This window comes from Rhipicephalus microplus, chromosome X (assembly GCF_043290135.1).
Source record: "Rhipicephalus microplus isolate Deutch F79 chromosome X, USDA_Rmic, whole genome shotgun sequence".
Taxonomy (NCBI): Eukaryota; Metazoa; Arthropoda; class Arachnida; order Ixodida; family Ixodidae; genus Rhipicephalus; species Rhipicephalus microplus.
Genome location: NC_134710.1, coordinates 295,770,916 through 295,785,618, shown reverse-complemented (window position 1 = coordinate 295,785,618; position 14,703 = coordinate 295,770,916). Strand labels below are relative to the sequence as shown.

The following is a 14,703-nucleotide window of genomic DNA, read 5'->3' as shown; positions in this document are numbered from 1 at the left end:
TTTTTATCCTTCTTTGACATGTAATATGCACAGTTGTAGTGGGAAATAATACAGCGGTTTGTTTTGCAGTTCAAAGTGTGTTTCTGCTGCTCAGACATTGGTCATGATGGTGCACGATGTCGCAAACGGATGTGCTCTCGTTGCTATGAACAAGGTCACACAGCGGCCGAGTGCAAAGAGACTGATGTGCCTTCATGCACCACCTGTTACACCAAGGGCCACCCCAGCAATGTAAGTACATGGTTATGCTCTTTTTCCTGTATGATGCATGTCAGTACTAACTCATTAATGCACGTTTGTTGGTAGTGGTTGTGTGCTTATGTTCTGTTTCGACCCACCCCTCTTTCCTTGTCATATTTAGTGCACATACCATGAATTGCCCTAGTATTATTGTGTGCCTGAAGTCTAGCGATTGGCATCTTGTAAAGATGGTACATTATGCGAGGCTTGTAAGGCATCTAGCAAGTGTAGCCGCTTAAGCTCATCGCTGCAGTGAGAGTGAGACTCTCGCTATCCAATCAATACCAAGATGCACGTATCCATGGCTGTCACTTGACTTCTGAAGACATGACCACATTAGTGACTATGGTGATGGGGCCCATCAACTCAGTACTATCGTTGGGGAAGCGGTCGTGACGCAAGTCATCAGTTCGAATTCTCGTTTTCAAATGTATTACTTCCCCTTCCCCCCTTTTTCCCCCCAAGGTAATGCTGCAAGAAAATCATGTCGCTGTCTGCGGCGGTTGTTAGCCAGCCCTACCATGTGGATTTCGTGGCGCAGTGTTGTTGGTGTCCGACTTTGGTGCGAATCGGGCTCTTTTTTATCTTCTTCTTTCATTATTTTTTTCAAGCATTGCAACTTGTTTTTAAATGATAATCATGTTCATCCATCAAGGATATAACTTTCCACTTTCTTTTATGTCCAATATATAGAATGAACACCTTTCCCAGTGATTTCCAGTTGATACTGCGCTGGGTGAGCAGATTTCGTTGTATGTGTGCGAATTAACTTTATTATCAGATTGAACAACGACCCTTAGTGAGGTTTTCGTTCCTTAGCATTGATATCGTAGCTCCAACTAATGATTTGTTTTGGATAATGTGATGTTCCTAAATCAATCCATCCCACATATTTTCCGTGTCAGCCCCGCCGTGGTGGTCTAGTGGCTAAGGTACTAGGCTGCTGACCCGCAGGTCGCGGGATCGAATCCCGGCTGCGGTGGCTGTATTTCCGATGGAGGCGGAAAAGTGATAGGCCCGTGTGCTCAGATTTGGGTGAACGTTAAAGAACTCCAGGTGGTCAAAATTTTTGGAGCCCTCCACTACGGCGTCTTTCATAATCGTATCGTGGTTTTGTGGCGTTAAACCCCACAAATCAATCAAATCAAATCATTATTTTTCGTGTCACTTTATAAAAGCAACGTATGGGCGAATGCCAAACGTTGTGCTGGTCAACATATAATGTGTTCCAATCCTGAGGGCTGTGTAGTTGGACAGTTTGTTTCAGTAAGTCCCAAAACCATAATATATATGACTACAATACATGTAGCTCCGACGTCGGGCCTACTTCTCCTGAAATCGCGCACACAGACTTATTAATGTGATCGAATCGACTCCTTATAACAAGGGGATATGGACATCACTTTCGTCCCTTGAATGTGTGCTATTGCTATGCAAACGCAGGTAGACATTTGAGCTCTCTACGGTGCAGTAGATACTCGCACGATGGTGTGCTCTCTGTAGCTGTCTTCCCATCCCGAGACGACGCTTGTCCTACAAGAGTGAAACGTGTTCCGTATCGTTCTCGGTGATTATGATGCGAGCACGCCGAAGTCATAGGCGTGACTGGTCGTCTGGATGCTTAAATTTGCAAATGCTGGCTGTTACGGCTACAGGCTTGTGTAAACCACAAGGTGTGATCAAGTCAATGAAACGAATACGCAAGAATGAACGTGCATCTATCAGCGTCGATGTATCCTACAATGAGGCAAGGTAGCCGTAGGGAGCCTAAACGCAGTCACCTTGTGCAGCAGTAAAAAAAAAAACAAAAACAAATGAAAATATCTTCAATCACTTCTGTAAGAGCTCAAACAGCAACACTATGTCAAGGGCCGCCACTATAGGCAGCGTTGTTAAAACGAGCCACCTCATAATTACATCATTACAGTGCTGTATTAATTGCCTCGATGCAGTTGTGTCTGTGTCTGCGCTTTTAATGGAGGTGGTGAAAACTCTCTACACTTGCATTACTATAGTAGGTTTCGCGGTGGGGGCAAGCTCGAATCACGGCTCTGCGGCAGCTGCCGCTCAGCGAGCCGCGTCCGTCAGTGAGAACCTCGACTCAGCTGATTGTCCAAGTTCTGGCTGGCCAGCGGCTCCTCCCATCACTCCACTGTAGAATGCTGCCTTTAAAATAGCGAACATTACTCGAAACAATATTGAAAATATTGAAAGCAGAAAAGAAAGAGAAAATTTTAGTTGGTCAGCGCAACTCGAACTGAAGTCTCACACCATTAACGCATCATGTCGCACACCAACAACTGCGCCTCAAAAAATTTACATGGTAGGGCTAACAACAGGCACAAACAGCGACGTGATTTTCTTGCAAAATTACGACTCCTTGAAATCAGTAATGTCAATAGTGACGCATTAATATAAAAAAATTTTTAAAATTTAATGCGGGGTTCGAACTGACGACCTGCAGAACGACCGCATCTCCAACTGCGCGTTTCCCCACTGCACCTACGGAACAGCTAGGCGGTGGCGTCTAAAACGACTACAAATTTCCGGCAACGGGCCCCCCTCATTTTTACCATTACACTACCCTCACTGTAGTCATTGCATTACGGTGACGGGGCCCGTCGCTATAGCTGCATCGCTATTATGACGGGCCTCGTCATCGTTCATCCTTACGATTTCACTACGGTGATGGCCCTTGTCACTGTAGTCACGATTACACTACGCTGGCGGGCCCCCTCACTGTAACGAATGGTAATGCATTGACGGGTCCCATCACCATAATTACTGCCAACCAAATTGCACACATTTACACTAATCAGTGAAGTACTTTTTGTTTGTATTGCCTTTTCAGATTGTCGCCATATAGAAGAATAAAATAAGAATGGCTGTAGTGTGGGGGCGTTTATTGGGGCCGGCCTCAAACACTCTGTTCGTTTTGTCCTGCTTACAAATTGTCACATCCTATAACTTTTCAATATAAATTGTGCCCTTAAGTTCATAATTAGAAAATTGATGGTTTTTATGTTTTGCTTATTTCAGTGTAACTTTAGGTGTGGCAAAGTTTATATACTTTTGCACACACTTACCTAGTTTGCAAATATTACAAATGCCTGTCAGTCATAAAATTTTTTTTAAATCTGTAATGTAAAAAAAATCTTTATATTTGTTCTTTTCGAATACTTTGAAATAATTTCGAATACTTTGAAATAATTTAGATTAATTTCAATGTGAATTTTAATACTGTAATATTCGTTTGAATATTTGAAGCACTTGAATCTTTACCATTCTCTATTTGAAACTAATGCTTTTGAGGCAAACACTTGGTGTTTAATGAAAGTGAGTTCACTGGTTCTCATATTTAGTTGTGCGAATGTCCTGCGGATGCTCTGTAAAAATGCCTCTGTAAGGGATACATGTAGAATGTCATAACAAAGTTTGCTGGCTTATTCAGAAATTATGTGTGCGTAGTGTTGCAAAGCAAAAAATGCAACTGTTGTGACTGATGTTGCTGAAATTCAGACTGCCTTCTCGCTTTCATACGATTTTAAAATGAAACTCTCTGTGGCATTGGGTGGGTTTTATACTCGTTAATCAAACTAGGTTGAGAGCAGTGAGTTCATTACCGGTGAATTTAGTGTTGCAGTACTTTGGGCAATACGTGCAGCTGTGTTGTCCAGCCGTTGGAAAAACGAGAAAAGTTTTGATTGCACTGATTATTGAAGTTTTTATGGATCAGCATTTTGGCTTTTTTGTGCGCTGTTTTGCCATGCCAAAGAGGACTGGTTGGCTCGTCATGCAACCAAAATGTGTTTGCTGCTGTCAGGTTTGCAACAAACCTTTTTTTTTTTTTTCAAATACTATCTTAGTTTTTTGCTCTGTCCTATTATTGGAACATTTTTCACAGCCCATGATTCTCTTTTTGGATAATGTATGCAAGGAAATAATAAAGTAATCATACAAACATGTTTTAGTGTAATAAAGTAATGTTTCAATTTTACTCACCTGTTATACCGAGTTTTAAGGAAAGATCGGTCGAAAGATTGCGTTTTTTGTGAAAATTTTCTCTTTTGAGACATTGTTTCTAAAATCACTTTTGATCATTCAACTATCATTTCCCCAAAGGTCATAGCTGAATTCAAACGACAAAGTCGTAAAAAGTTGATCTGCGCTAGCGAAGGTAGCTCCTGAAGTCGCGAATTCACGCATGCGACGGCTATTTTTTAAAATCTGCCACTCCGCAACACGATGACATCCGCCGTTGGGGTTTGTTCGCTGACGTAGATCAAGGCTCCTTCTAGTGTACAGGCGTCCTCCTAGTTTCGTATTTTAGTGAGGAATTTGACAAAACAGTCATTTCCAAGTCGGTTTACAGCCAAATTGCAGCCGCTTCGGGCATCTCTACTGGTCACATGATACGCTACTGAGACCGCCATTGGCTACATCTTATCAGCCTCGCTCGCTGAGTGCTTGCGACGACTGGCACTTGCCGTGCGTTTCTACGTTTTTCCGAGTTCACCATGGATCACTCAAAGAAGCGAGACTTCCGAGCACGAAAGTTTGCAAGCAAGAACAAGTACCGAGGGCATCGACGTAAGCCGAAGCTCAAAGCAGCGGTAGAAGAATGCGAGCCGCCGGCCACTAGGCCGTATCAAGGCAGCGGGGATACGGGGGCTTGCGGGAACTTTGACACAACTTGATACACTGATAGAGAGATGTAAAATATGCATTTCGTACATTTAATTTTTTCTTTAATGTAGCAAATAAATGTCCTACTTGAGGTACTTTTCTGTGTTGTACTGCTCAAGTGCAGCAGAATGAGCCATTTTGCAATTCTGTGTGAAAATGTTTAGTAAGCTTTATTATGTGCACAAAAAACCCTATATTTTTATATCAAAGTTGTAGTAACTCCGGAACTACTATAGTTATCAGAAAAATAATTGTAGTTATGAAATCAGCACTGCAAGATTTACTAACACCTAAAATTTCAAGGAGCTATGAAATAAAAAAAAAACATTTTCGAGTAGCATCTCCCCTTAAAGAGGGACTTTGGTCTCAGCAACAAATAAACGCCTCAAGATATCGATTTTTCACTTTGTGATCTTCATTCTCTTCATATCATCGTGCACTTGCGCCAGCAAGAAATCAGCTCAAAATAACATTCCAAGAAAATGGTACCAAGAAAGTGTAATTACATGTTCAAAATAACTGTACAAAGCTGAATAACCTCTAAAAAATATTTACCTATGGCAAATAGTAGCAAATTTCTCTCTCCCGAGCCATGTTCCTCCTGAATCGTTAATGCATGCTCTTTCAAACCCAAGTCAGTCACATCCCTCTGACATAGTCTGCTGTGACAGTACTAATTAATCATTTTGTTACGGCCAAACCATACAGATGCTTACCAGGATAGGCCATCTCTCTTGTTCTTGCCATGCCTTGCAAGTTAATGTTTAGCTAATTAATTTGACTGTGTAGTGTGCAATGTGCTATATAGATTTGACTACTATTCATTGGTTTAATGATCATGGTGTAGTGCCAAGACACAAAACAGACACACAGAAACACACACGTTGCAGGCACGCAGAAACGAGCACACAGCAACACACACAAACACTCATGGCTGTGGTACGTTTTTGTGGGTCTCTTTTGTGTCTTAGTGCTACACCATAATTATGAGCGCCACCAGCTAGCCCAAGAACAAGTCCCTCTGCATTCATTGGCATAGTTACTGAAAGACATAGCTGATTTGAACCGTGTGCTTGAATAGCTCAACAAGACTTAGAACACATTTGCGAGCACATGCTGCATTGTGCATGCCTATATTTGTTGTGGCATACATACTTCAGCCATCATGATGTGCTGCAATGAACTCTCTTAAGACTAATTCATCTGCTCATTTAGTGCCTTGACAGCTGTGTGCACTGATTGAGTAACGCAGCCAACATACAAGTTCATGGTGATGCGAGGCAGTTTTAGGGCTCACCTTGTGTTATGAAAGTACATGCCTGAACCGGAAGTAGTGGCCAACTTGTGAAAAAAAGAACGAGTAAAGGAGCGAAATGCACAAAGCCTTAACAAGTGCCATATGTACAGCCCTTTGAAGCTAAGCGCTCTAAGGACACAAAATAAGAAGGCCATGCATTTCTGCAATAGCATCTCTAAACTCTACTTGGGATTCAGAAAACTTGAGTTGCTGAAGGGTCCCTAAACCACACCAAATTCAGATGCAAGACAATAGTTTCTTTCTCACCTTTGCTACCCTTCCTACAAGTGCTATCATCTCCTCGCCACTAATTTCTTAAGAAAATATCTGGAATATCAGCACGAAGCATTCAGTCAGTCAGGATTGCGCACTTTTCGGCTACACGCTCTTATAATGTCACGAGTAACACGAAGACACGAGGGAGACAGAAGCGAATACATGTACAATATTTACAAGCAAGTGTGCCACTGACTAGCTGCCAGATTCTCGCGCGGCACACCAGCCCTCTCTTTATCTGTCCATCTGCCACGATGGGCTCAAGCACCATGCCTCGTGTAACAACATCTATAGTCTAAATGCACAGAACGAAGTGAAAAAATTTTATCGCTCACAAGGGTAATGTGAGACAAGGCCGAACGGGCATGCGACTGCATGCCAAAACAGGATAGGCATCATTTCAATAAATATCTCGCATATATTGGCCAATCGAGCACTTATTTCATCCTGACGCAACGTGAACAAGCAGCCGGTGTCACGAATTTCTTCGCAGACGGGAGACGCTGGAAGAGAATAATGTGTTCCTTTTTTGTATTTTCAGATGTTGTTTAGGGGCCCTTTAAAAAGAACTTAATACAATATTCGTGATTACACTTGGAAAGGCACCCGACCTTCAGGCTTTGTAGTTGCTCCTTAAACATTTGTAAAAGCTGTCAGCCATTCGTGCTGTTTCTCCTGTTGTAGTTTATTTCAGAGGCCAGTAAACTGCTAACAATTCACACATGTATTCATGACTGAAAAGTTGAGATATGCCATGTTTTTCTGTCATGTTACTGGTAATTTATAGAGAAAGCTGTAAATAAATCAGAGCATTTTATGTAAAGAAATTATTTTTCATTCAATTTTTTTTAAAAGTCCTCTTAAGTGCCATCTGCAAGCATGTGTGTATGTGGTGCAAGTTTTGTTCAATTTAAACGCTTATTTGAATCTTTGCAGCTTTGTCCTGACCTGTGGCGGCGTTATCACATGACGGTAAGTTTTTGAGAATTAATTCACTTGAAAACTCCCCACCAGGTTCTATGCTTTGTATTTTCTGTTTTTTTTTTCATCGTGCATTTTTCAAGTGGCCTTCTTGAGCTATAATAGTTGTGCAGCACATTGTTAAAAAAAAAAATAATGTGGTGCACAGTTTGAAATTTCAAATGTAGTCCACTTGGGCTTATTGGGTTTTCTAGAGAAAAAACTTGGGTTATGTTAAGAAAAAGCATTTTCAAAAATTGTGCCAGACCCGTAAATGCTGTGTATATATTTACGAATACATATAGATTTGAAGCTGATCATATTGAATAAATTGTCTGTATATTGGGAATTATAAATAAAGAATGTCAAGAGGTTATATATTTGCAAATAAAAATTCACATGATTAACAAACCTGAACAATTCATAATTTATTATCAAACATTGGGGCCAGTGGAATGGCCTTCATCAGTGATGAATTTACCCTGACAGATGTTGTTCCACCGGCGGCAGCATTAGTTGGTAAATTATTAATTTTATTGGTTTTTTAATAGCGTGTATCTTTATTTACAAGTATGACTATATATATATATATATATGTTATCGTTGTACCTAACAAAGAAGAAACAAGTTCTTAAGTTCCGTTTCAGGATATTATTATATTGCGATATTTATTTCCTAAAAAAATCTACATTTGTTGTTCTTTAACTCGGCATAGTCCAGGGTTTTCAGTTCAAAAATGTGAAAAGTAACCAAGAAAAGTACCTTTTGATCAAAGAGAAACATGTAGGTAATAAAGGAGTCTCATTATGGGGAAGCTTTGAATATGCTTTGTTGTATTACTGTAAGGGCATAATCGCAACCAAAGCTTTTTTTTTTAAATGCGAAGCATTTCTTAGCGAACTTCGGCGACTTTGAGCGTATCTATCTATCTAACCGCCAACAACTTTTAGCTCTCCTAGCCATTTCGATGATGGCATCGATACCAAACTTGGTATGGCATAACATGACTGTATGAAGAACAAATTTGACTAGTCATAACATGAAAATCATGACATGTATGTCATTAATGTTACGATTTACATTTCATGGTCCTACAGCTCTTGAGGTGGTTTCGCTCAGATGGCATGTTGTCAAACTGGTATGGTATGACATGATTGCATGGCGAACACAAGCGACAGACCCTAACATGAAAAGCATGACATGCGTGTCATGTAACAACATGACATGTCATGCTCATGATGCGCTCGCGGTTGTTTCGCTTGCGTCACTACCAAATTTAGTATTACGGTACGTGAATAGATCACGAAGGTATGTGACTAGTGCAAACATAGTAATCATAAGATGCTTGTCATGTAACAACATGACTACATGCCATGCTCATGATGTGCTGGCGGCCGTTTCGCTAGCTTCACTGATACCAAATTTGGTATTACGAAATGTGAATGGATGATGAAGGTATGATATTGGTGCAAACATGATAAACATGAGATGCGTGTCATGTAACAACATGGCTACATGCTATGCTCATGATGCGCTCGCGGCTGTTTCGCTTGCTTCACATGTATCAAACTCGCTATTATGCGACGCAAACGGATGACATGGGTAAATGACACATACAAACGTGATAATGACGACATGCGTGTCATGTAACAACATGACTACATGACACACTCATGATGCGCTTGCGGCCGTTTCGCTAGCTTCACATATGCCAAATCTGGTATTACGTGACGTCAATGGAGGACGAAGGTATAGGACTGATGCAAACATGATAATAATGAGATTCGTGTCATATGAGAACATGACTACATGCCACAGTCAAGGCGCTAATACATTTTGATGTGACGCGGTGCGCGTGCTCGCCGCCGTTCATTTCGTCGCTCTGCGTTGCTTTGACCCATAAGCGTTTCAGCGCATCCGGCGTTCCTTCGTCACGAAAAGATGCAGGCGCAGCGTTGTCTGGGTAACGCATCGGCACAAAATGCAGCATGTTGCATTTCGCACCGGTTGCCGTCAGGCCGCGCCGACTGACGCTGGTCGTGCTGTTGGGGCCTGGTGTCAAACTATAGAGTGCTTCCGTTTTGCTAACGTAGCGTCACTGTGCCCTGTGTGCGCGCACGTCAACGCTACATTGGGGTATATTGGGCCCTTCATGATGCATTCGCGGCCATTTTGCTAGCTCCACATTTACCAACTTTGGTGTTATGTGACGTCAATGGATGACCAAAATATGACTGGTGCAAACGTGATAATACTGAGACGCATGTCATGTAAGAACATGAGCACATACAACGTTCATAGCGTGCTCGTGGCCGTTTTGCTAGCTCCGCATACACTAAATTTGGTATCGCGTGACGTGAATAGATGACGAAGGTAAATGACACATTCAAACATGATAATCATGACACGAAAGTCATGTACGGCATCATTTGCCTCCACCTCATAACGTTCTGCTTACTTCAAAGTGACATATAAACCTTTTTCATTCGTGCTTCGCATATCATCTATTCCCACTGTACATGGGATCTGCCAATTTTTTTTTTCAGTAAATTTAAATACACAGAAAAAATATAATGGAAATTGTATATATGTTTAAAGAAAACAGTAATTTGATAACATGTTATATATAACTATTTACCACACATAAAATGATCACACAGTTCAAATCATTGCTGCAGTTCAGGTGTAAATGTAGCAGTCATTTCAAGAGGGATATCAAACCTGAAGCTGCATGGTAATGTTCTTAAAGTACAGTTCTCGCTTCATCTTTATATTTAGGATTGAGAGACCACCACGCATTTCGCATCTAAGACCAGTTTCAGGGAAGTTTACATGGAAACTCGTATGGCTTCTGCATTTGATTTTAGCAGGACAAGTAGCTTTACTGGTTCTTTTTCAAGGTGTGCGTAGGGTTTCTGCCGCTTGAATTTTTGTAGTTGTGTATTTTCGTCCACAAATCTACGACTGGTTAACACTGGCTGATTTCATTCTACTTCTAGACACAGCAGCTTCCATTCAAGCTGGAACCGCCCCCGCCCCCCACACATAAAAATTTTTAGATTTTTTGGGTGAAATGAAAGCTCCTGCATTGAATTGGCGAAGTCAATTGACGTGCTTGAAAATATTTGAAGCTCTGTGGTTGTTCATAGCCCCAAATATTTGCTAAAGTTAGATTACATGAGCTACACTTGCTTCTATTCAACATTTATTATAGGCTGCGTATTTTAGAAGTAGCCAAGCCAAAATTTTTTCCCGTTGAAGTAGGGTGATTCCACCACGTAAAATCAAACAAAGCATGGCCAATCGACCTCTTAAATTTCTTTCAAAATTCTATATATTGACCTTATGAGTGGAAAGGTGAGATGTGCAATTAGATTTTCCACACAAAAAAAAAATTTTTCATAGCACAGTAAATCAATAATGACGAAGAGGCAGAGTGCCACGCTTACCTGTCCTGTTGTTTTTTCTGACTTTGGCGATGAACTACAGAAAATAACTTTAAGCTATGTACTTCAAATCGACAAATTCATTTAGCTAAATATATGTGTATTTGTGCTTAGGTTCAGTTATTTTTTGTTTCTCAGGGTAATTCATATAATTTTAGAAAAAAAAATCTCAAGGTTGACCCAAAAAACGTTTTTATGCCTTATTTACAGGCCTTTATTTCAGAAAAGACTTAAGACAGAGCAGTGCAAATTCCCACTACTTTCTCAGCATACTTATATAACTGCTAAAGCCTATGTTAATACCACTTTTCAATAAAAAGTTAATTATGCTATCTTCAAGAGCATGCAAGCCCCGCCACGGTGGTCTAGTGGCTCAGGTACTCGGCTGCTGACCCGCAGGTCGCGGGATCAAATCCCGGCTGCGGCGGCTGTATTTCCGATGGAGGCGAAAATGTTGTAGGCCCGTGTACTCAGATTTGGGTGCAGATTAAAGAACCCCTGGTGGTCGAAATTTCCGGAGTCCTCCACTACAGCGTCTCTCATAATCATGTAGTGGTTTTGGGATGTTAAATCCCACAAATCAATCAATTCAAGAGCATGCAAGGAAAACTTACAACAACGATTAAAAAAACATTTTTGATATTTCTTAAACTTCCCCCACTTATTCTCTTGCACATCAGCTTTCACAATCAGTAAAAACATGTTGCATAATATGGTTTCACTTACAGTTACGGCCTGTCAAAAATGCCATTGCACTAGGATAGCCAATTGTAGATCGGACTTCCTGCTCGTTAAGTATGGAATGAAGGCCTATACTTTGGTTTCTTAAAAAGCAAGGCAGCACTGAAATAGCTCTCGACTGCACTGAGAACGCCAACTTCGAAATGATATGGCCATGGGAGCGGCCATGACTGCTGGATTAACAAGCAAGCAAGCGCGCACAGTCTGGCGTGTTCTGGAGCAAATAGGGCTTGTTTTCGTGTCCTCAGACGGATGAATTGCTATACAGCCGGGGGTAACTTCCATGCATGGGCATTGGAGCATAGCTATTTCATCTACCCTTTGCTCGCATAGCAGCTACGCGCTCTTAATATTGCAGACGTAGCAGACATTGTTTGCGCTTTTTGTGTGTTCAAAGTAAACCAAACAATAGCGCATCTACAATACATAATTGTATATTTAAACAAAACGTCCTGAGGTGGCTGATCTAACGTGGGCACGGCAGGATTCCAACGCACATTCTTGGCGTGTAAACAGAAGCAATTAGCCAAAGTCACAGATTCGCTGCCTTTAGGTCAAGTTCCTCAACCGCATTCGGCACCCACACAAAAAACACTTCGAGGCGACAACATGGAAGTTGAAGTTTGACTGTGTTCTTGGTTGGGAGCACCATGAAAATTCTTGTCAGCTAGCTGCGAGCACTAGCTTCCCGCACACGGGTGACAGCCGCTTCAGGCAGAGACTGTGCCGTACGAATTCATCTCAGTGAAAACCATGAAGGTGGTGTTCCAGGATTTGAATTGAAGGGGAACAAAAGCCAAACTATAGGCAACCGGGTGCACCTGCTGACCTCGGATGGCGGCAGCAGACGACTTGTACTAACTGTGCGCACAGTCCGTTGCTCAAACTTCATTTCACTCTGATAGTGCTCGCGCTTTTCTCTGCTGCTGTGCATTTCATGGCGGAAAGTATAACTCCTAGCAAAATTATTGTGCAGACTACCATTTGAAGTGCAAGAAGCTCATTTCAAAGAAACAAAATTTTCGCAGAGTTCTCAACTTATACGTAACAGTTTACACATCAAGCACCGACATGGCTCAGTGGTAGAACACTGGGCTGGCATGAAGGAACCCGGGTTCAAATCCCATCGTGCCCTTTGTGTTTTTAAGATGCTGCGATGGCATAGTCGTTAGACTATCAGACTCTCGTGCAAGAGGTCTGCGGTTCGAATTCCGGCGCTGCGCGATTCCCAACCGCAATAAAAAATATTATCCGCATGATGATAGGATTGCATTAAGAGGACTAGGGTGCGGGCTCATCGGTGACCACCGCCGGCAATGCACTCCCTCACCAGAGAGGGATTGGCTACCCTCATGCAGTATATGGCCACTGCCTCTCACATGGATATGCCAATTAACCCTCGGCTCTCAGTCCCCAGCAGCTGCAAAGAAACTGACCACGGCGACGGTCAGATATGCGACGCAGCAGAGGGTGCTAAGAATCTTTGGGTTTGGACAGGCTGACATAGGAACCTGAACATGGCAACATTTAGCACTAGAACCTTATCTAGTGAGGCAAGTCTAGCTGTACTATTCAAGGAGCTAGAGGGTGTTAAATGGGATGTTATGGGCCCAGTGAGGTTAGGAGGACAGATGGGGCTTATACAGTGCTACAGAATGGGCACGTCCTTTGCTATCGTGGCTTGGCTGACAGAAGAAAACTGGGCGTGGGGTTCCTTATCCACAGAAATATAGCTGGTAACATAGAGGAATACTATATCATTAATGATAGGGTGGTAGGTATCGCAATTCAACTCAACAATATATACAAGACTAAGGTAATACAGGCTTACATGCCTACATCCAGCCATGATAATGTATTTGTTGAAAGCTTCTATGAAGACGTGGAATCGGCAATGAGTAAGATAAAAACAGAGTATACCATACTGATGGGCGACTTCAATGCCAAGGTATGGAAGAAGCAGGCTGGAGACCGGGCAGTAGGGAATTACCTGCCCGGTCTCTAGCCTGCTGGAGACCGGTACTAGAAATGCCAAAGGGGAGCTATTAGTAGAGCTTGCAGAAGGTAATAATTTATGGATCTTTAATACCATCTACCAAAAATGAATGAACCATAAGTGGGCATGGAGGAACTCTAATGGCAAAAGTAAGAACGAAATAGAGTTTATACTAAGTGCACACCCAGGTATCGTGCAGGATGTGGAAGTGCTTGGCAAAGTACGATGCAGTGACACTAGAATGGTAAGGTCGTGTATTCGCCTAGACTTGAATAAGGAACGACAGAAACTGATACACAAGAAGCCAATCAATGAGCTAGAACTGATAGAGAAAGTACAGGAATTCAGAGTCTTGCTTCAGAACAGATACTCGGCTGTTATCGAGGAATCCAGCTTTAGCGTTGACGCAATGAATGATAATCTGACGAGTATCATCACAGTGTACACAATGGAAGTTGGAGGTATGGTAGTTAGGACACTGGCAAGCTGTCCCAAGAGACAAAGAACTGTCAAAGCATAAAAGTCTCAAATGTAACAGACAAAATAGAACTGGCAGAGTTTTTGAAGTTAATTAATAAGCATAATGTATCCAATTTAAGAAGGTATAACGCGGAGAGAATCGAACATGGAGGAAGCGTCAAAGCGGTGAAGAGAAAATTTGGGATAGGCGAAAACCAGATGTATGCACTAAAGGACAGTAAGGCAAAGTAACTAATAATATTGATAAGATAGTTAAAGTAGCAGAGGATTTTGACAGAGATCTGTACAGTAGCCTGGACAACCACGACCCTAATGTAAGAACTAGCAGTACACCCAAATGACATCACAAAAGTAATGACAGAAGAAGTTGGAAAAGCCTTGGAGGGAATGCAAGGAGGCAAGGCTGCTGGTGAGGATTAGATAACATCAGATCTACTGAAAGATAGAGGACAGATTGTGTTAAAAACACTAGCCACCTTGTTTAAGAAGTGTCTCCTCACGAAGAGGGTACCAGAATCTTGGAAGAATGCTAACATCATCTTGATGCATAACAAAGTGGACAACAAAGGCTTGAAAAACTA

The 14,703-nt window shown here is 41.8% G+C and overlaps 1 protein-coding gene across 2 annotated transcripts in view; it reads left to right on the top strand.

Moving 5' to 3' along the window:
• The window catches only part of LOC142776191 (uncharacterized), an 80,434-nt gene that overhangs the window by 38,188 nt on the left and 27,543 nt on the right, over positions 1–14,703 (top strand). For both annotated transcript variants that reach the window (XM_075879403.1, XM_075879404.1), the window contains 2 exons: positions 70–231; positions 7,436–7,471. In XM_075879403.1, the coding sequence (XP_075735518.1) occupies positions 70–231; positions 7,436–7,471 (198 nt within the window). The remainder of the gene's footprint in view (positions 1–69; positions 232–7,435; positions 7,472–14,703) is intronic.